This window comes from Andrena cerasifolii, chromosome 12 (assembly GCF_050908995.1).
Source record: "Andrena cerasifolii isolate SP2316 chromosome 12, iyAndCera1_principal, whole genome shotgun sequence".
Taxonomy (NCBI): domain Eukaryota; kingdom Metazoa; phylum Arthropoda; class Insecta; order Hymenoptera; family Andrenidae; genus Andrena; species Andrena cerasifolii.
The window spans coordinates 10,382,885-10,405,648 of NC_135129.1; the positions used below are offsets into that span (position 1 = coordinate 10,382,885).

The following is a 22,764-nucleotide window of genomic DNA, read 5'->3' on the forward strand; positions in this document are numbered from 1 at the left end:
GATCCAGTCACGAGGCAAGATCCTGGACCGTTTAAATATTATTGAATGCTGGCGAAATGGGCTGTCAGCGTTCCAGCCTCGGTCACGCTGAAAAACGTACAGAGGGACGTGCGAATGAATCGTGTACGTGGCGTGACTGGCCGCTATTTCGCGCCAATTAAGTCAACCTCCGGCTACGATCTTTGACAGAGCTTTACGTAACTCCCAGTGGAAGGGAAGCTACGCGACTTCGGAGTGGTCGGCCAGGCGGAGGCACGCGAGAGCTGCCAGAAGCTCCGTGGCCGGTCAGCGAAAATGCTTTTCCCTCGGTTTCCTAGAAGCGACGCGCCCGCCGCTCCGCGATCCTTTCCCGAGGGGAGGGCGATTCGTGCGTGGATGCCAGGCCGTTGTATCCACAGGAAATTGAAGTCATTAATGCTCGACCAAGAGACGAGGTACGCCCATTGGTCGCCGGTTCTTTCCACACGCACACGCCACTTTCTACCCGAGGGGCCGAAATGCATTTCGCTTTGGATCGCTGGCGGAAGGCGTTACCATTTTTCCCCCGCGGTATCGTCGATCAAGGAGGATGGCCCGGTCGCTAGGATTATCGTTATTAACCCATTAAGATGCGCGAAACTACTGCCTTCTGCCCCTGTCGTGTGTCTCCGATCGCGTCTCATGGCAGCCTCTAACGGAAGGCGTCTCCCTTCGTTTTCCACAAAAAGAGACCGCTCGCTGGATAAGTATCTTTTCTGGCCAGAGCGGGACGGCGGCGGGGACGATTTGTGAGACAAGCTGCGGCTTCGAAAGGGAAGTGGTCTTGTTACTTTTGTGACGAGGTCAACGGTACCCGTTGCGCGTTCCTCGTCTTCGAAGGAACTAATAAACTCGCGGAACCCTCGGACTCTGCTGCGCTCCCGACTCTTTCCGCGCGTTAGTCGTTAACACTAATTAGCGTCTATCTGCCGCAACACGATCCCTGTTATTGATATCGTAAATCGCCGAGGGAGTAGTACACCTCTTCGCCGCACGGCTCCTCCGTCGCGTTCCTTTTCCGTAATTAACCCTTTCGTTGCGGCGCACATTTCCGCGAAAGTGATTTTTCTATAAAATTTATTATTTTTTACCAGAGATGCTGACTAAAGTCCACGCTAAGATCGACAGCTCGTGACGCCGAATATATACGGCGCACGTACGCACAGGTCATCAGACGGATGCCGGATATATCCGGCGCACGCAGCGAAGAGGTTAATAGCACGATTTTTACTGTCAGTCGATATCGCAGACGCGCTCCCGGCAGCCGTGTGCTTCACGGTCTCGTCCGGGCCCAGCGACATCTAACTTTCCCGAGGTGTTCGCCCGGCGATACCGAAACTCTATTAATTGCCATTATCTGTCGGATTATCGTGTTTCCGTTACGCAACCGAACGAATAATGTTGCTAATACCCGCCACTTACCGCGCGCCCCGCCTTTCGCAATTGATCGCCTCCTCGTATCGGTTCTTCTGATTGCCCGGATTGCCTTCCAATATTTATTGAATATCCTCGCGCAGGTTTCGTGGTCGGTTTCCAGAAAACCGGTCCGCAAAACACGCGTTTCACGTTACGCCGAGGTATGCTGACCCCGTGAGTCCCAGCGGATCGCGTTCTCCCCCCCCCCCCCGGGAACGCGTTATTAATCCGAGCTCGTTTGGCGTTCCATTCCGAACAGTTTCCAGATGACTAACAAACCTGTTGCCGCCGTCCCGAGCGTCGCGCAAGTAATTTACCCTCCGTGGCAAGTGTGCGACCGTAGGTCCCCTTATCCTTAACTGTCCCGCAACCCGCTAGCGATAAAACGAGAGCAGCAGATGTCCCGCGGTCGAGCCGCGCAGAAAACGATGGGAATCGGTCTCCGCGCAGGAAGTCGCTTGTTCCGTCACGTGCTATCGCCTCGGTTGGCGCAACGGTGCCAGCGACTCGCGAGAGACATCGATTCCACGCCGCGAGGCCTATTCGCTCTGTCCCGGGCTTGGCAGCCAGTGTCCATTGTGAGATCGTATGCCGTTATGAATCTCTAGTTATAAAACGGATCCTCCGTCTGCCGGCCGTCCCATCTCTCTCCGCGGAGCCGCGCGTAACTGTACCCTCATCGCGGGCGCACACGTGCACCCAGCGATGTCGTCGGTCGGGGCAGACGGGCGGAAGAAGATGGCCGTCCAAAAAAGCGCGAGGATGAGAGCGAATCCGCAGTGGCGTTCGCCGCGATGGAAGCTCGGGCAGATCTAATTTACAGCTTCCTATAAAACGTCCCTGAGTTGCGTACGACTGTAGGCACCGTTACGGGCCCCTTCGATCGTGCAGCTTCCGCGGCGACCTGTCCGCGCGAGGTACGTGCTTCTTGCGCGATTAGACTCGCCTGAATAGTCCGGAGAATCTTCGCCGGAGTAGGAGTCCCAGTAACTTCGACTTCGTTCGACGACCACGGGAGGCGCGACAGCTGCTAGAGTTATTAGGCCCTGGCCTGCGCTACCGTGTCCTGTTTCTCCGTCGAATCCGCGCATCGTTCTGTCGCGCTGCTGTTCGCGCGTAATGATAAGTCATCCTCCGCTGTCTTTTTGCCCCAGTCCTCCGCGCAATTCTTCCCTCGAGGGAAAAATACGGACGTTCGCCGGATCCGAGCGAGGAGTCGTGGCTGTCGTCGCGCAGGGAATTACGAGGGACTCGTGGGAACGTTTCCTCGCGGCAACAGGCTGCTATTTTGCGTACAAAATCGACACTTCCGCCGGCAACCGGCTGATCTTTGTTCCGCCGGGGAGACAAAGGAGCGAGGAGAGAATACCGCGGGCCTGCACCTGGGCCGGCCGTGCGCTGTGGACGGGCCTTTAGGAACTCCGCGAGCTGGAATGCTGAGTCGCCGTGTGTAACGGGCACGGAATGCGCCAGAGGAAGTCGTGCACGCTCGATGAAATTCACGTTCGATCGGCTGAAATTCTGCCGCCGCAGCCTCATTTCCCATGCGGCACGGCCACCGCGGGGCATTGCTACACGTGCTCACACCCACGTGACGCGGTTTACACCGCCGGGCGGCGACACGCGGCCACGCCGGTCCCCTGGAGCTGGTCCCGCGTGATTTATCGCTGGCGCAGCGCCGGAGAACGGTATGGAAAAGAATGACGAACGTTTTATTTAGTGGAATTAGAGGAAGCGCTGAAAGTGCAAGCTATTCTTGCTTAAATTATTTCCATGGTGACTTCGCGTAGTATACACTATCGCGATAGTCGCCAACCGACCACCCCCTTTTTCCTCCATTAGACGAATGGGTTTCCCTTGTACGGACCCAACGAGATTGGGTCCGGTTGGAAATTCGACCATTCAGTAAGGGGCGACACATTCCAAGTGTCGCCAAGATAATTACCCATCCGGACAACAGATCCCTTTTAGCAATATCCTGATTTCCAGAGCAGTCCCTTTTTCCCAAATTCCGAGTGTCGCCAAGATGGCTCCTTCTGATATCAGATTTCCCAAACGCCCCTTTTCCCAAATTCCGAGAGTCGCCAGGATGGCTCCTCCTGATATCGCCTTTTCCAAACACCCCCTTTTTTCCCAAATTCCTTAGGCTGCTCGCCTAGCTCACCTCCCACCCCTTTTCGTAACTAAGTTAAATACCGGTCCCAAACCAAGGGACAGGACAGTCGCAAACCTAAGACCAGTCAAGTCACAACGCCGTTTTCAAACAAAACACTGTAAAAACTTATAAATTGTACCAGTTATAGTAATAAAGAATCAGTAGTTATTAAATCGGAGTTACCTCGACGACAACACCAAGTACAGTGGCGTAGTCAGGATTTAATCTTGGAGGAGCAGAGTTGAAATTTATTTAGAGAATAAATTTCAGTTTTCTTTTCTTTATCCACGTAAGGACTTGAAGGAGTCAATAATCGCCAGCCATAAATATATCTATATATATGTCAGAAAGTAAGTAGTCAGAGGCGTTACTGGGTCAGCCAATTATCTCGGCAGTGGTGTGGCTCGAGGTAAGCCGGGACGTGAAACGCGATCGTGATTTTGCAAAGGGAGAGGAGTGCCAAATTTGGCGTGTAGGCCGATGACAAACGAGAACGGTACTCCGGGGCCATTGTTGCGCAACAGAATGAATCGAGCACAATGAATCGGTTTGTGCGGTAGCGGCGGGTTAGCGTGAACGAATCGTTGGCTCATCGCCGTTTCCCGATCGTTCACGGTTCGATTTAATGGGCCGTTCGCAGGCCGTTTGCTCCCTTACTGCAAAACGATCATCCGCCGGTTCTTGCGTCTCGACCTGGCGATCCTCGTCCACGTTTCCGGAAGCCGGGCGGAGCAGTAAAGTCTCGTAAAAACGCCGCTACCATCATCCACTGCCTTTCGTTTTACGTCCGCTCTGGAACGATACACTGTTCTCGATCTGTACGAGTGGCAACAATATTCGTCGTGCTGCCTTTTTCTCGCATTCGCGGCAATTTCACGGCCAATTTCCACGCTCGTTTGTGCTCAGTTTCGCGTGACAGATAGAAACTGAAGTCGGAAAAATCGTTCACTACTGATCCTGCTGCTCGCTCGATCATACCCTTCGCGATGCAGTTCCAGCAAACATCTTGTGTCAGCGTTTTGCTTCGGTTCCTTTCAGTATAGAGTTTCCTCCCTACATGACCTCGAGATCGGAGCATTGCACCGATCGCAAAGCCGGGAATCCACCTGGAAGCTAAGCTAAGCTGTGTTATGCTGGGCTAAGTTTAAAAAAAAAAACACAGCCCAGCTTAGCTTTTGGAAGAAACGGATCTATCGAAGCCAATTTCTTAAAACTTACAAGGGGAGGACACCATGTGGTAGACACCGATTTTAATGAGCCTTGGCACGATGGATCTATGTCGAAAATAAGTAAATAGATTATTAAATATTAAAGGAAATTATTAAAAATTTCATATTGGGGGTTTTAGTGGGTAAAAATCCCACACTACCCTGGCGCCCCCAGGGGATTCGCCTCTGAAGGAGTCGAAGTGCCTTTTGAAGATTTCCCCAAGTTAAAAAAAATTATAAATAAAAATAATTCATAAAAAAATTTATAAAGTTTTTTTTAACTCGGAGACATCTTCAAAAGGCACCCCAACGCCTCCAGAAGGGAATTTCCCGCGGACGCCAGGGTAGTGTGGGATTTTTACCCACTAAAACCCCCCATATGAAATTTTTAATAATTTCCTTTAATATTTAATAATCTATTTACTTATTTTCGACATAGATCCATCGTTCCAAGGCTCATCAAAATCGGTATCTACCGCATGGCGTCCTCCCCTTGTTAGCACAGCATAGTATAGCTTAGCTTAACTTCCAGGTAGATCCCCCGGATTAAACGTTCGTCGCCTTACACCGCTCGGTGCAACGAGATTTGCATGCAGAGTAATCACACGTTGCTGAAATAATCCGGTTTAATTGAATGACTTGGGTTGACGGACAGGCTTCACCGTAGAAAGCTGGCGGCGCGGAGCGGCTGGGACTTTCTTCTAATTAATCCATTCGACTGTCCCTGTTTCTTGACAATTTTTCGCGGCGAGGTCGGAAACGCGGAAATAAATGGTCCGCTCTGTGTGCGCGCGCGTCCGTGCGCGCTTTTTAATAATGGATTCCGCGGCACGGTCGCGATCCCTGTTGGCTGAAGCGGTAACGGTGTACGGAATCGAAAATAAGCGTGCTCGGGTGAGAGAGAAAAAATGGTAAAGCCCCGGCCCGTAATTGGACGCCGGTAATTAACGAATGATAATGACCGTAATGATTACGGCGATGACGACGATAATAGTGGTATCGCGTATTATGCCTGCGCCCAGGAAAGTTTACGCGTAAATCGCCGCGTTTCTCACATTTCTTTCAGTCAATCAACTAATATATGGTTACCGCATCTTTTATTTCTCCAACGTTTAGATCATCTGGGAACCTGTTCCTGTCCCAGCAGCGCCGTCTACAGGAACAAATATCGCGCGGACGGCACGAAGGGAAGCAGAGGAGGAGGAGGAGGAGGAAGAAGAAGAAGAAGAAGATGAAATAGATGGCGAAGAATAAGAGGAAGAGAAGTGTACCGCCTGGAATCAATGGGTGCGCAGCGCTTACGCGCTCTTTCACAGTAACGAATATCTCGTCATTTATCGCGTCAATTTACCGCGCGGACGTTCGAACCCAGACCCATTACCACTTTCAGTCATCCCCGACGGATCGATTTACGATTTCAGTCAGTTGCCCCGGCGATAATTCATCCGCCGCTACGCCCAGACGTAAACGGAACTCGACGGATCCCTGTTAAAAAGCACCACGCTTCGGATCCGCGCAGCTTTGTCGCGGCAATTAAAGGAAAGGACTTTCGTGCAGCTAACTTTCCTCGAAGAAGAACGGCCCGGTGAAACTTTTACACGCTGGCGCGAGAGATAGAGAAAGAAATTGTCGCGTGCCGAGGCTGCCTCTCCAATCGTCACGGTCTGTATACCTCGAGTTTTATTTTCGTTTCAGAAAGAGCGGCCGGTTAAATGATAGCCGCGCTCGTTCGATCCGATGATTGATGGACGCGTCGCGACATTACGCCGTCCCGATGATTCGATTAGCGGTGTCACGGCGAAGTGGATAGCCCGTTCAACGATATCGTCCCGGATCGTTAAACTCCAGGAGCCCGGCGAGCAGGAACGCTTGGCTATTCGATGTGTCCCTGAACTACTTTCTAACGTGGCATGCAATTAGAGCAATAGTTCGCCAGTGATGCAGACGCGCGACACGAGATTCCGCTGGCAATTCGGAATAAAGGAAAGTCGACATCCGTCTTCGAGCAATCACTCCTCGGCTTTTAATTGCAGAAATTCACGGGCACGATTCTACCGCCGACTCGCTAACCCGGCTAACCGATTGTGATCTAGCTGAGAAACTTACGCGGATAATTTATCACGGTTACAACCGTTATTTCATATCCGGATTATTATAAACGTAATTGATGCGTGTTCATTAACTGGCGAGCGTTAATTTACATTCCTAGATCACGATTGCGTAGCGCGACGGGACTCAACGTGACTCAACGCGACGCCTTTAATAGAGCGAACAGTCTGCCTGTTGTTTTTGTGATCGCGTTTAATGGGACCCGTTTAGTCCGGTGTGATTAAGGTTTGTCGTTCAACCTCCGATCCGAATCGCCTCTGCCTGCTCCTTTTTCCAGCCGAACTCGGCGTCTAGGTACAGCGTCGACGCCCGTGGATCGCGGAAACTTAATCGATGGGATTGCGTGCGATCAAAAGTGAAACGCGTTTCGAGCACGGCTCGCGGCCAATTAAAATCGAAAACGAGCCGCGCTCTTTCGCTTGAAAATTCAAGTGTTTTACGGCTAAATGTAATGCCGGTACGAATTAACGAGCAACGCTGTAATATCGTTCTCTGCGATGTAGGAAAGGAATCGCGTTCCTTCGGACTTATCTTCGTTAATAAGCTAGACCGGCGCATAGCGGAAGTTCTCAGGAAAACAATTCGACCTTCTCGAAATATTACTCGTTACCTTCGAATGCTATGAGAAAAGAATGCCAGTTTCCCCGCCGCCGGAGCGGCGTATCCCGCGAGGCGAGTTTTCTCGAAAATCGAGACGCACCAGCGCGTTCAGAGATGGCACAGAGATTTATACGTTTCAAAATCCATTCGTTCCAGGCCGAGAGAGGGATCTAGATCTCAGAGGCGATCTCGATCGCGGTGCATTTATTTTCTCTAATAAAACAGGACCGTCGCCACTTTCTAGGATCGCCGTTAATCGACAGGATCTCTATCCGCAGTTTGCTTATCTTTAATTATAAGCGATGTAAGGGGGAGCAATTAATATCCCTTCGTTAGCTGGACTGCGGCTGCTCGCATTCCCGACCTAACGCAGCAACCCGGTTGCGTATTTAATGGCGTTTTCATAAAGGATAGACCCGATCAGGCTAATCCCATCGGGTTTAGCGGGATCGTCTCGCAGGGGAAGCCCCTTTTCCTGCCTGTTATTCCACCCTTTGCGCCGCTCCCGCGGGCTTCGCCCTTTTAATCGATCTAGCAGCAGAACGAAATACGTCTCTCGATTACCGCGGAACGGTGTAGCGGTCGCGGAAACGGTTTATTAGCATCGGGGGGGGGGGGGGGGGGGCATTAAATCGTTCGGAACATCGGCCGCCACGTATATTGGTAGCGAGTTACAAGTTGCGTTTAACGAGTCTCCGTCGAAGCGAGTCCCCGAGAGTCGCGTCCCGAGAAACGGATCGCGTCGGCCGCGATCGGCGGAAAAAGTGGTCACGCGTATTTACGTAAATTGGCGCGTACGCCGGGTAATAAAATCATTACCGCCGCAGAAGCCGAGAATCTATGGGCACGGAACCACCGGCACCGTTACACACCCGGGACTACCAATCGAACCGATTTACTTAACCCCTTTGGAGCACAGCAACCGTGGCCTCGTTACTTCTGTGCTTATCCCGGTGGATCCGAGAGACGAGCGTTTAAGCACACGGTGGTTAAACACCGGCTGTTTTATTTATCCACGTCGAGGCCGCCGGACTTTGATCGATTATCGAAGAAACCTAGTACCGTTTTCGAGGCTGGTGTACAAGAATCGCGGAGAATTAACTGGAGACGTAACCGCAGGAAGCGCGCAGGAAGGAATCTCTTTCGTCCTCTTCTATTCCAACATCTCGGGGATTCGATCCCCCATTCTAGCGTCCCTGCCGCCGATCCGAACACCGCAGATCTCGTTTCTCATCCTTGGCCATACGACGATTTATCTTCCCCCGGGAACGTATCACCGCTCGAGAGAGCAGGACGCAACGCGTGTCGGCCCGACGCTATTACACGCATAGTCGAGCGCGCGAGATGTCCCTGACACGGATCGACGCGAGCGCGCGTTCGTAAATTTCACCGGCTGATTAATTGTCCACCGCCGAAAACGGACCGCTCTCTATGCGAAGTCACGAGGACTTCGAATCGTGATCGCTCGGAGAGACGCCTAATTTATTACGCTCGGCCGATCGCGTATCATTAATTTCACCGGGCCTAAATAATTGCGGCGCGGTCTCGCGTTACCTGTTCGCACGACTTCTGCATATGCGCGCCCACGGTTGCTGGTTACGCAACCTAGTCCTGGCTCGTCCATAAATCGTTGCTGGCACGTTTCGACGGGGTAGGGATATATCGATTTGCCGGAAAGGTGTCGCGAGGAACGGTTAATTGTCAGCCGTTCGTCCGTGGCGGAAAAAGTCCGATCTTTTAATGAACCTCGCCGTTGGAAACGCTCCGCGTCATACCGCCGTGGTTTCTTCGTCTCACGGAGCGTTTCATAATTATTATTCGCCGCGGACGGGTCGTGGAAGAATAATAGTCCCGATTCCACGGCTTGTTTTTCGAGCTGATGCCAGACGGGCGGCGGGGCGGATTTCATTCGAGGAACAATGGATCTTCGTCGGCGTGCTCCACGGCCGCGTGTACGCAACGAACGCGGGAATAATAATACCAGCGAACGTACGCGAGAAAACGTGCCGCGAGGACTTTGCATTAAAAAGCAATGCCATTCTGTAATTGGATGTAATTGGCACGAAAGTAACGATGGCCGGCTGTGTTGCCCGACGCGCGCGCGCGGGCTTATTAGAGGGAGACGGTGCGCCACGCGTGCAAATGCCTGCGCAACCCTGCGCGCCCTGATTCGTCGCAAATTCCCCGTCAACCTTCTCGCGGGCAACGGTGAATGGTATGAATGGGATGAATGGGAGAGGCTCCTCTTTTCGTCAATCGAAAATGAGTCACGAGGATCGCCGGGGCCAGAAAAACTTGGGGGCCGACGTTTAAGTCACTTCGATTCTGAACTGACAATGAGCAACGGATTGCGGTTGTTTCAAGGGAAGAATTCATTGGGTTTCTCTTAATTCGCTGTTGAACCTTATCTAGTTAGCGTAACCAGTCCAGCGAAATGAACTTCAGCTATCGTTCAATACGAATTTAAATAAAAAGCGTGGCGTGTAATATTTCCTGAGATGCGTAAAGTATTCGAAAAGTAGCACAAGTATCTTGGACTCTCATCTTATTCTATACCCACCGGTTTATAAACTCGCGGAATATTGATAAAAGCTACGTAATTTTCGCGACAGCGTTCGCTGCTAGTATCTGTTATCCTCCCTCGGCATCGTGATTTTCAAATATGATAACTCTATTGTCAAGAAAATTCTCGGGAATCAAAGAAAGATAGAAATCACTGCCAATGGAGGCTTCAACGTGGATCCCATACAGCTCGAGAATAGAGTCGCCACAAATTCGAATTTTAGGAAATTTCCATGACGAAAGAAAAAGGCAAAGAGAGCAACGAAGAGTGTTACCTGGATTTCGTATAAGTGACGCGTGGTCCACACTCAACTGTTCCGGTGGGGGGTCACAAGAAATTCGATTCATTCCTCACGAACTAGCACGAGAGTAGGGAACGATGCTCATTTCCCTGATCGTACCGAACTGTCACGACTTTTTGTAGGACCGAGGCCGCGCGGGAGAGAGAAAGGATGGCGAACATTGGTCGAGGAGGTCCGCTCCTCGGGACGACCGGAGGTTTACTGACACCGGCGCCTTTACCTGCTCGTAATGTAAGCCAGGCCTCGGTTGATCCTTCGATGCGTCACGTAGAGGGGCGGAAAGGACAAACGCGAGTAGTTCTAGCCGCTAATCAGCCGTTTTCTTGCCGTGTGCATGCGGAATGAGCACGGAACGGGCATCGAGTGGTAGAACTAGCTTTCGGAATATGTATCCGATCCTCGCCAGTGACGCGAGACGACTGCAACAGTTATTCGAGCACGCTTTAAGATGATACCTACAGGCCATCGAGAACGTTTCAGTCATTAGAAACAGTTCCATTGTGCCCCATTCGCGTTCGGGTAATATTGCCTCGAAGAAAATCGATTGGGCATTGTGCAATTTCGCCCAGGGAAAGATTTCAACTGTCTACTAATGCAGTCGCGTCACTACTCAGGCGAATGAGTACTTTTATGAAGGGTTTTATTGAAGGAAGGTGTTCTGTGACTGTTTTACTTACGAGATTCGATAATTCAGGTTGAACCATGAAATAGCGAGGGAAGGAATAAGTGTTAAATAAAGTTTCTTCGATTCGATCCACGTCCGATGCAATTAACTACTTTTAATACCGTACGCAGCCGCTGGGGCGCTTTATGCAACGGCACCTGTTGCGACATCTGCAGTAAACGGTGAATGAAGCTGTAGCACTTTGGGATTTCTTCTTTACGACAGTCGGTTAATTATCGTAGTTGATAAATTTTAATCAAACGCTGTCGTATCACAGACGAGGTATAGGCACAGATCAAGCAATGGCGAGATTTCTATCGAGAACTTTTTCAGAACGTTCGTTTATCCGAGGTAGGTTCGACACGCTCGGCGCAATCGTGATCTCCGATGATCGGGAGAGAAGCGAAACGAAACGCTTACCTACCTTATGATAATTTATTACCAAACGTTTCATTTGTATGACGATATAATCAAAAAAGTATCGAAATCGTAGAGAACGAGTTTAGCTTAGATGGGTTTCGTACTTCGTATTTAATGAACATTATTGAATCATTATGTATCAAGTATCGCATGTACTGGAGCTGATGAGGACAATGGAAAATAAATAATTGTATCCATAAATCGGGCATTAATTATATGTTTATATCCTGTGATTCCTTGTATTTCTTGTATATCTTTGTTCGGAGCATATTTTTGGCACTCATCGACTAATAAATAGGTAGTTTTCAATATTTCAATCGATTTCAGAGAATTAGAGTATCCGATGAATGTTTAATAATAATTAGGTGCTCAATTACGTGCAAACTCTGTACAAAAATCTTCGTTGAAGCTTGATAAAGCATTAGATTTTGAGATGCAATAGTAAAGGTAAATTATTTACTGAATATAAATAATTCATACTTAGTGAAATCAAGTTCAACTAAAATGTATTTATACATTATATATAATACTATGTAATATGCATAAGCATTAACATTAATATATCGAATGATTAAACACTGACAATGAGAATAAAAGAGAAATCATTCGGCGTAGAAAATCATTTGCAAATCTAAGAGCAAATGTTACTAATTGCTCGATATCTCGAGTTCTATCCATCATAATTAATAATAATTTATACTGGGCGGTTAGTGTAAATGTTGTTAACATTATTTGTCACTGCAATAGCCACTGGAATGGATATTTTAGCAGAAAATCCATTTTTGCCAAAGAATTCGGTGGATTTCGCAATTGTAATTAACCGTCGACCTTGTTTTGATCGGGAGACATCGTTTCTCAAAGGCTAGATAAGGAGCTCACAGAGCTCCATGTACTCAGTCGCGCGTCGGTCCTCCAACCCTGGAGGACCTCGGGGGACCCTGGAGCTGCCGAGCCACCTGGACCTTCTCAACTTCCTGGACTTCCTGGACTGGCTGGGGACCTGGTCCTTCCTCCACCCCCGGAGCTCCCGAGCCCCCTGGACCATTGGGACCTACTGGACTTGCTGGACATGCTGGAGACCTGGTCAAGGATTCAACCTTGGTCCTTCCTCCACCCCCGGAGCTCCCGAGCCCCCTGGACCATTGGGACCTACTGGACTTGCTGGACATGCTGGAGACCTGGTCAGGGATTCAACCTTGGTTCTTCCTGCAGCCCCTCGCCCCCCTGGCCTGGGTTACCTTATTCGGTTGGTGCCGGTGAAATTTTGGGGTTCGTTAAGCCATTTAAAATTTTATTATTCTGCCAAAGTCAAAACTGATTTCCCTCTCTATCTAATTGCTTTCTTCGATTGATTTTCATCATCTGTCCGATTTCATGCATTCCTTCCAGGATTTTTGAACGAGTCGTTCTATTTCGTGTATTTCTTCGATGGGTTTGCATGATCTGTCCTATTTCATGCATTTCTTCGATGGATTTACATGATTTATTTTATTTCATGCATTTCTTCGATGGATTTTCATGATTTCTGTTACTCTTTCATGCATCTCTTCGGGGGTCTACATTTCCTGCTCTCCTTCATGTATCTCAACGATGGTTTTGCATGGTTTATTCTACTTCATGCATTTCTTCGATGGTTTGGCATGATTTATTTCATTTCATGGATCTCTTCGGTGATTTTGCAAGACTTCTTCCCTGGCACGCATATCACTGATGTGTTTCCTTTCCCTGCTCTCTTTGATGTACGTATCTCTACGATGGGTTTACATGATTTATTCTATTTCATGGATTACTTCGATGGGTTTTCATGATTTATTTCTTTTCATGGATTTCTTCGATGGCTTTGTATGACTTTTGTCACTCTATCGCGCGTCTCGTCGATGTGTCGTCATTCCATGCTCTTCTTCGTGTATGTCTACGATGGTTTTGCATGCTCGTGCGTGCTCTGCTATTAGTCGAAATTATCTCGATTGGCACCAACTAATTAAGTTTTTTCTTAGTTTCCTTCCAGGCTGAACACACCATTGAACGTACTTGATTGTTTCAGATCCAGGTTCATTCGTTCGCGGGGAAGATATATTTAAGAAGAAAACTGGTAGTGAAAAGTGTTGGTGCAAAGTGATAGTGGAAGAAGATATCCAAGTAAGCCTAGATTAATTTATTATAACATGAAGTATTTAAGGTCCCATGTAAAATTGCGAAGTAGTCACTAAACCATTAGCTTCGTTGCTTTTTCATTGGCTCCTCATCTCCGATGAGGAGGTCGCCGCTGGTTCCGTTTCCGGAAGCAAGCGACTGAGCATGGAATCGGTATGGATGGATCGGTTTCATCCCCTGGTGTTCTTGTCGAAAGGGAAAAGTTTCGGGCGTAGGGGGTGCATCTTGTTGGTACACTGCCTGCGTAAGTCACCCGGTTCGATTACCCAATCTCCGTGTTGGACGGCTTGAGTCAGGTCAAGTGTTTGCTCCTGACGAGTCGCATCGGAGCAACAGGAATCGTCTGGGAGGCGCCGAGCGCTTTTCCCTTTCGACTCGGAGAGCAGGGTGGTAGGAACTGCGCCACCTTATACTCCTTTCATGCTCACCGGTAGTCTTTCCTTCTTTCCTGAATTTCTTTTAATCGCGTGATCGCTTGGCAGTTCCCTAGATTCTACATCTAAACCAAAGAGACCGATGGAACTTTGTTTCCATCGATCTTTTTGGTTTAGTTGGCTTAATGTACAGGGAGATCGATGGAACTTTGATTCCATCTATCTCTCTACGGGTCTCGAAACGCAGCAACCTCCTCGCGGTGAGACCTGGTAATCGGTGAGAACCGAGCCGATAGCTGCGATTGTCAAATATTCTAGTCGAATATAAGAATTTCTGTAACTTGCAATACTATGGTAAAATGTAAAAATAAAATATGTAACTTGAAAAGTTGTTCGATTGTTCCGACCGGACCCCAGAACACGAGTATAGTGTTAAGATAGAAGGATAAGTGCAAGTTGCTATATTTCAGCGAGATACTGGAACTGATGGGTTTTTCACAATTTTGTAAAGTCTTCTCTGCTTCAGCAGCTTATTGAAATGTACCAAGCTACAATTCCTTGGCGAGGTATTCCAGGTTGCATCATGAAAGCATGTCTTCCACAAATAATGTTGTTGTTTATATAAATTTCTATGTTAAATAAATTTGGTTTGCGTTAAATAAACCCGAATAGCATATCAAGATTAAATGGCGTATGTGTTCTTGTTTTGTTGCGATCCTTCTTTCTCTGTCGTTGCACGGAATATGTTTATAAAACTATCTCTAAATTGTTACTCTAACAGAATCATTTATAAATCGCGGGTTTCGAATGACCTCGTTTCACGCGTATTGAAGTCTAATTCCTACCACGCGTAGCGTTACAGTCTGTTTCGAGACTTCGTCGGTAACGTTGCATGCGACACTAAAATGGTAAGGGAGCCCTAGGACCCCAAACCGGTGACAGAAAAATGCATTGGTTGATAGGTCTATCCTATACCTCGTCTGTGACCCCATAAACCGGTGGCATGAAATTGCATCGGGTCATTGAACTTGGTTCCACCACAGCCTTCGACTCCACATATCGCAAAGTATAAAAACACTTTACCTGTCGAAAATAAGGCTGTCTTGCCGATAGTCGCAGCCATTGCACCCGCTGCACCCCGATGATATGTCAGTCTCGCGATCGGTATCGTACGAACGATCATGATCCTTCCGATGCTCCGCCACGATGCTCCATGTTCTATGGATAAGGTAGAAGAGGTAGAGTTGTTTCCCTCGTCGGCAAGGCTGCGATCTTGCGTTCCCCATTCTGCGCTGCTGTTAGTCTTTCCAGTTCCACAGATCTCCCACCGAGTGTCGCTTGTATCCAGAAGAGCACTGTTCTCTAATTAGTTCACCAATCAACTCGCTAATCCATCCATGGACACTTCTCCAAGGGATGAAATTAAAGAACCCAGGGCCACCCCACCATCGTCTTCGGACCCGCTGAACCACAACAAGACCGTGGGATTCTGAACTGCAGGATCCCCTCGCGTGCTGCTATCCCTTCGTCAAAGTCAGTTAGCAGTAGCAAATGATGCGCGCGAGGAAACGCTTTAGACACCAGGAAGCCCGGGCAGTGGCTGCCCGTTTTTCGTTCCGTGTCAATCGAGGCGCGGGAGCCTCGGTACCCTGGAGAAGTGGCTCGCCGCGATCGTTGCTCGGATATATTTCACGCCGTTCCTTCGGTCTAGTTCATTCGGACCGTTGAAAAAAGACGGTGATAGTTCGTATTGCGCGTGGAATGCTTCTCCTTTCTCTACGCAAGATCTGTCTCATTATCGGCCAGATATCTCGCGCGATACGCCCACATTCCGCGGACAATGAGGGTATTTTTCTCGCGCGATGCCTCACCGATATCGCCCTATCTCCAGCATTGTCTTTACCGCCGCGATTGTGCTTAGGCTTGCGTAATTACGGCGCCACGGCGACGTCTCTGCGGAAGGGACGTTTATAAAGCACGGCTGCGCTCGGCACTTCCTCGAGCGGCGAAAGGATTAAAGCGCGCCTTTACGGCCGCGGCTTTATTAAGATATCGCGGCATGCAGATTCATAAATTGTCCTTCGGACTTTTACGCGGGGCCGTTTTATGCCCTACGTGCCTCTCTGCGGCGCGCAACAGGCTCGTCTATTTCTAACATCGGGTCGAGATGGGAACGGCACCTTTATCGCCCGATATCTCCGATACACTGGCGCGTTATCGAAAACACGTTTCCCATCTCGCTTAGAAATTCTCGATACCCATTCGGTTGCACTTTCGTTAATTAACTGGAGCCGGTCGGCGCCCTTTCACAATTAAACTCTCGTTAGAGGAGCTTCACTGATAACAGTATTCGCCCTGGCTTTTTGTTTCCAGCGATGCTATCCGCTCGTCGGCGTCGTTCTTCATTGTGTACGTTGTCGTTCACGTCGTTAGCATCGCTGTCCTCGGTGCCCTGAGAATTCCCACACTTGCTCCTCGCGTAACGCCACTGTTTGCGCACTCGGATGGAAAGAAATGGGCACCTTCGAAACGCTGCGCATCCGCTCACGCTTGTCCACAGTCCCAGGAAGGGTCAATTACATCTTTCATCGGCGGAAATTTCTTGCGAGCTGGCTGAAGGCTGGAATCCCAAACGACCGATTGATTTTTTCCTTCTGCGCAGCCGATACCCTGTAATTTGTCGATGAGACGACAAACGGAGCCACGCTAGCGTGAAAGATGCGACGAGACGAATCGAGCAACGGAGTTGATATTGGAACACTCGCGTGCGGAGTTGTGAAAAAAAAAAACTGAGGCAGACGGTAACGGCTAGAAAACCCAGTGATCCACTAACACGTGAAAAATTCCTGAAACCGTTAGCACGCTGCGTTACGGGCTCGTCTACTTGGAGAGTATTTTTCCTCCGTTTAAGGCAGTCGGTTTCTTGCGCCTTTCTTTCGTGGAACTGTTACTCCGTAACGCGTGTTTGCAGATTTTCACTTCAACAGCCGCGCGCCGCGATGATTCTGCAATTCGGAGCGGCATGAATTCCACAATGCTCGGCCGGGTCGTAAACGCGACTGACCCCGTGGCACGCTCGGCTCTTCGTATTTACTAACAGGAAATTAGCGTCCGCGAGTCGTGAAAGCCAGGGGTGACCGTCCTTCGAGCCATCGAATGTTTCCTTTCAATCGGTATCAGCTCCGTCGCGAACTCTACGAGCCCCTCCCTACCGCTGTTAAACCGTGGTGAAACTTCATAGCCCATCAATTTCCTCGTTCGTGGGAGATCGCGTTTCACTTTCTTCAAAGTCACTGTCACGCGTGAACGCTCGGCGAGGCGTGCTCCATCCAATGATCCCCGATTAATCTCTCAGCGAAGGATCACTTTCGATCGGCGGATCGCATTCCCGAAGGACTCGGAGCCGGGACGCGAAATTGCTGCGCGCACGGGATGCCTATGGGTGCATCGGAGGGTTGGTAAAAACGCGCGTGTGCGAGAGCCTCGAGAGGCATTCACCGGGCGGGTTTCAAGAGCCGACTGCCAACTCGTGAATGCCTCGAGGTGCACGTGTGAGCATCGCCTCTCTCCGACGTTGGCTCTTCTCCTCTACATCTCGCCTCTTCTCTTCTGCGTCCCGCCATCGACGTCCGACAGAAGGATTCTCAGACTGTGGGTCAAGCCGCGACCTACGCGTCGCACCGATGCCCCGTGGGTCGCACTAAATACCCGAGCAAGTCGATCGAGTCGAGGAAGAGGGCGCACATGCCACTGTCCTCCGACTCGAGTGTCCGGATCGCCGCGCCGGCCAACGCGAGAGGATTGATCGAACCTCTTTGTAGCCATTGCAAGCATCCATGTCGCTATTTAATTTATTCATCCGCCTAAGATGAATCGCCAGGAAAGTTAGTAATCTCGTTTGGGTGAGAAGGCGATGTTTGTATCTCCCTCGCGCGATTTCGATTTGGTTTTATTATGCAGCTTGTCGTGGGATATTTATATAAACGGGGAATCATTGTCGGTTTACGAGCGTGGCGAGGGTTGGATCATTCTGTTCCCCTCTTGATTTACAGACCGCGCTCGGATCGGCTCGGTGATCGAGGTAAAAGGTGAAATTCCAGACAAGCCTCCTCCGTAGAACCTTGTACGAGCATTAAATGAGACGGCTCGCAAAACAGACACTTGCCACGGCTGCAATCCGCATCCTGCGCGATAGTCGCTATATTCGGATCGTTTTAATACGCGGCGCGATTATCCTCGCGAGCGTCTCTCGGCGCCCGTGGCGGAGGACCTCTTCTCTGGATCCATCGCAACATTTCGTTGCAGATGAAGTCCGTTAGGCCAGTTCCCTCGTTTCACTGTGATTCCATAATGAAAGGTAATCAAGTACCGGTGCGCGGATAGGATTCGCAAGAAGTGTGCTTTTCATGCCTGAAAATGGGGCTCCGTACTAGAACGGGCGCACGAGAAGACCCGTTTAATCAGCGAACCAGGGAAAACTGAAGAAAAACGCTCTTTTCACTTGACGATTTATCGCTGGCCTCGGGGAGGGCAGCCATCGATCATCGTCGCTCGGCTTCTCGCCTCGAAACACGATCCGACGACAATATACCGTTTAATCCGAGGGGAAGGCCTTCCGTTTTATTGTACACTTTAATCCCGAGGCATGTAGGTATTATCAATTATCCTTCGACGTCTTCGAGTACCTCGCTTCCCAGACATCTGCCGATCCAATCAGTTTCCCAGTGGTCACTTTTGGTTTCCAGGGATGTCTCTCTTCGCTTGGCATTCCGGCTGGATAATAACTCATGGTAATCGTGGACGGGGAATTCCTCGCGTGAAACATTGCCATTGTGCGGGGTAATTGGAAATTATAAGGTCAGCGCGGTCGCTGATATCGTGCCGCTGAGAGTGTACGTACAACGGACCACGGTTGGGTCACGTCTCGCGTCTGACCTAGGACATAAACGAGTACTAATGGTCAATGTAAATCTTCCGCCGGGACCAACAGGTTTCGGCGTTCAACATCGTGCCCGCCGCCGCAGGAAAACTCCCATCCCGGCGCCGACAAATTAAGGAGGGATTCTCGTCTAACAGCCCCAAAACTAACTGATATTTAAGATTTTTTTTAAAAATCTGTTGGCCATATTGGAGTAAACTCTTGCAGGATATAAGGAGACATCTTTAAACTTGCAGAAAATATTTTTTTTATGTCGACCCTTCTTATTATTTATTAATAATCGTGGAATCTTGTCCACCTCTTCGACGATGTAACTCCTGTTGGCGGGATATGTAACACCTATCACAAATAGAAGTTTCTTAAAGTTAGATAGTTTAATTTAAAGAAAAGAGATGAAAAATTGAGAGTTATAGCGTTTGAAAGAAAAATTAAGTTTTTTCCTTAGACAAATTTTTCATATTATTCTTTACATCGACGAAAAAAAGTATTGCAAATAAAAACTAATATTAAAATTTTAATCGAAGAGGTTAACATAATTCCCAAAAGAGTTCAATGCGATATTGGTAATAGTTTTTTAAAAAACATTCATAAATTTCGGGGGCTGTTACGCGAGAAGTTACCCCCCTCCCCCCTTAAGGGTCGTTCTACGGGACGCATTGTATCTCTCGGCCAGATCTAGCTGGCGTAACTTCGCGAATCTCCTCGCTCGAGACGGATTAGGCGTGCGGAGCGCGAGATAAGTGATTGCACTCGTGTATCATCCTGTAAAAAGAAACCAAGGTCGCTTCCGGCTTCTTGCGCAACGCTAGGAACAAGGAAACGTTACAGTGCACATGCTGATATTGGCTCCGTGGACAAAGAACTTGCTCGACCACCTAATCAACGTGTACCCAGCTAATAACCATCGCATCCTACAGTGACTCCATTAACCATGCCTCCGCGGATGGAGGATGGACAGGCGATAAGAATATCCAAAGGGAAACGTTAACGACTTCGCGATACTGTTCCCAGCCGGACAGTTTTCACCGACTGATCGACTAATGACTGCCTCTGACCGACTTAACCCGTTCCGTGGCCACTGTGGATGCATAAATCGCCAGCTAATGATCGATAATAATCTCACGCTGATCGCCGGCGAGAAAGGAGCCGCGTACCCTTGGCGTAATAGCGCGGTGAATGAAAGCGCAATCCTTTCGCGCGAGGCACTGACCTTTCCTAAGGTATCGCGATATCGCGCATCGTTTTACAGCCGAGCGGAAAACCGCCGGCTGCCGGTTAATCCGCGGGTTAGGATGGATCTGGCCGCGGTAATTCCACTGGGTCAGATTCACGCTTGACCTGGGCCGAACGGATACTTGTAACCATGCATCAACCGGCAAGAATACCGCTCCCTCTTCCGGATGCTTGCGCAACGTCGGGAACAAGGAAGCGCCGAAAGAAATGATAATTATTGGAGTGTATACAGGAACGCCGGTTCGTCGCCGCGCGAGGAAACCGCTGGACCGTGCTCTGATCTAACAGCGACGGATTTTGCTTTCGAATCCGTTAGCCCGTCGCTTCTGTTAATTCCCCGGATCGTTATTGCCTCTTCCACGACACCGCGCTAGCCACCATCCATCAGCCTTTCACGTCGATCGCTCTCCCGAGTCGATCCATTAAGCGTTTCGCGCGCTGCCTCGGACTCTTACGACCAGTATCGAAGCCGATCCGAGGATTTTTACCGGCGTGATCGCTCCACTACCGGGATATTAAGGGAACAGAAGAATTCGAAGATTACAAGCGCCCCGTAGCGGAAGCGCGGCGTAGTCGGTCGCGTAAAAAGATATTGTTCTAAAATTACAGCGTAGCTGCTGGAAGTTGGGCTTGATAGGCGGTGCTCGGCGTATGCTGTCTCCGTACGTGCAGCCTTCGCTGAAACGAACAGACGATTCTGTGAGAAAGGCAGATGCTCGAAAAAAGGCGCGTTAAGCACGGATAATACCTATAATACTCGTGTGACCGTGGTTTTGCATCGCGATGGCTGTGCGCGTAGCCATGCACGGGAGATATCGCGGCCTGGGAATTACGTAAGTTCCCTGAGAGAAAGATTGTCTTGCTAGAAAGCATGTCAATGTGGCAATCGGCGTGTTTTTACCGGAGTTTTCTAATATCGCCTTGTAACTGGCAATTCTTTCCAGTTGCGCTCGATTTGCCGCGCTGCGCGTCCAGTGGAGCCGGAATTTTTCTATGGCGGAGTCGTTGCGCGGTTGAAATTATTTGGGGAACACACACTGGCGTCCTGGTGCCGTTTCTATTTTATCGCTCGCCCGAAACTTTTCGCCGGAATAACGCGAGAGGCAGAAAGTAAACGGTTAATGCGTCGTCCTTCGCCGAAGGCGGCTAATTAAACAGAGTTAAAAAGTTGACGGAGCAGGATCCACCGTTAAGTGGAACAAACCACTGTCGCCCCGTATTCGTTCGCCCACTGACCCATAAATCCCGCATACGCTTATCCAAATTTTTCGAAAATCATGCTGCCCAACGGTAATACATAGCTGACCACCAGCGACAACCATCCTCGAAATGCCAATGCCCCGAATCTTCGGATAGCTATAGCCGAACGAGCGGTCGTTGAACTATCGCTCTGACAAAAGTGGATCATCCCTCGACCTTCGCGTAAATGATCTTGATTATTCTGAAAATAATTAATGAATTAATTCAGTGGCAAAAAAAGGAGATTAACGTAAACGCGACTGAAGTGATTCAAGAGCTTCGTAAAAAGAAAAGAATACTCGAATTTATTGTTTAAATAAATTTTTATAATCACCTAATGAATCTCGTTGAATTTGCATTAAAAGTATTTGTATCCCTTCAACTCGGCTCCCCCGAAAATCCTGAGTGCGCCACTGCATTAATTTGATTAATTTTAAAACACAGACTTGCTATAATACTAGTAGCTTACGAAATACTTGTTACCTCGTTCAAGTGGGCGTTCCTTAATCGTCGTAATTATTACAAACGAAGGGTGCATTGTAGTCAATGAAACGGAATCCATTGACTAGCTGTGCTTGGCTATACAAAGGTGCAACGCGCATTCGATTAGCGTGCATTTCGCTCACTCTCCTTCTCGAGTAACATCCACCTACACGGGCGCAAAGGCGTACGAAGTATTAATTTCAATCGGGACCCAGGGAGCCTGAGTTCCATAAAGGAAGCTAATACTGCCAGCCCGCGTGAGCTGTACAAAGCTGGCAGGGTGTAGGTATGAGTTCAGAGAGTCGGGCAACGTTTCATGACGCGATTGAAAGTACTGGAGGTATCCCTCAGTGAGAGGTGATAAAACACGTTTTCCGGATAAGTACCGACAGACGCGTTGCAATTACGGTTATCTACAGTTAGGGTCACTAAAAAAGGCTCGGGTCTCCCGTCGGTCTAGTTCGCCATGTTAGATCGGCGCACGAACGCGTCTCAACTTGTTCGCTGGATAGACGTATCTGGTATACGCGGCAATGGCCGAGCCCACGCCCATCTCAGATCCTATTATATACCGTTATATTATATATATATGTACATACATATACATATCCGCGTATGAAGAAACATTTTGCCCACGCTTATGCTGATTTCCTCCGTATTGATTGCCTATTTTTCCTCTTGCACTTATTAGGGCTACTCAATGGTTATTTTTCGATCGCTGATTATACAGACGTAGTAGCTACGTCCATCAAATCGAGCTAGGCTTCCTTGTACCAGAAATTGAAAAAGAAAGATGGCTACATTAGCTGGTTCGTTAAATGGCGATTCATTAGGAAGCTTCAAAGTTCCCGCCGCCCAATTGCAGCGGCCTCTTTTATCGACGCCACG

At 49.1% G+C, this 22,764-nt stretch overlaps 1 protein-coding gene and 1 long non-coding RNA gene across 3 annotated transcripts in view; both read right to left on the reverse strand.

The window, feature by feature from the left end:
• The window catches only part of Mwh (multiple wing hairs), a 46,621-nt gene extending 28,938 nt beyond the window's left edge, over window positions 1-17,683 (reverse strand). Inside the window, exon 1 of one of the 2 annotated variants that reach the window (XM_076823650.1) lies at window positions 15,066-17,683. In XM_076823650.1, the coding sequence (XP_076679765.1) occupies window positions 15,066-15,268 (203 nt within the window). In that variant the 5' untranslated portion in view covers window positions 15,269-17,683. Of the gene's footprint in view, window positions 1-10,343; window positions 10,539-15,065 lie in introns of those variants that run through there. The other variant, XM_076823651.1, reaches the window with a different exon arrangement.
• A 2,389-nt stretch (window positions 17,684-20,072) lies between these two features.
• On the reverse strand, window positions 20,073-22,145 carry LOC143375082 (uncharacterized). Its single transcript, XR_013086803.1, has 3 exons — window positions 21,877-22,145; window positions 21,728-21,806; window positions 20,073-21,595 (listed from the first exon to the last, which is right to left on the reverse strand). It is a non-coding gene; the product is annotated as an uncharacterized LOC143375082 (long non-coding RNA).
• Window positions 22,146-22,764: the final 619 nt, after the last annotated feature.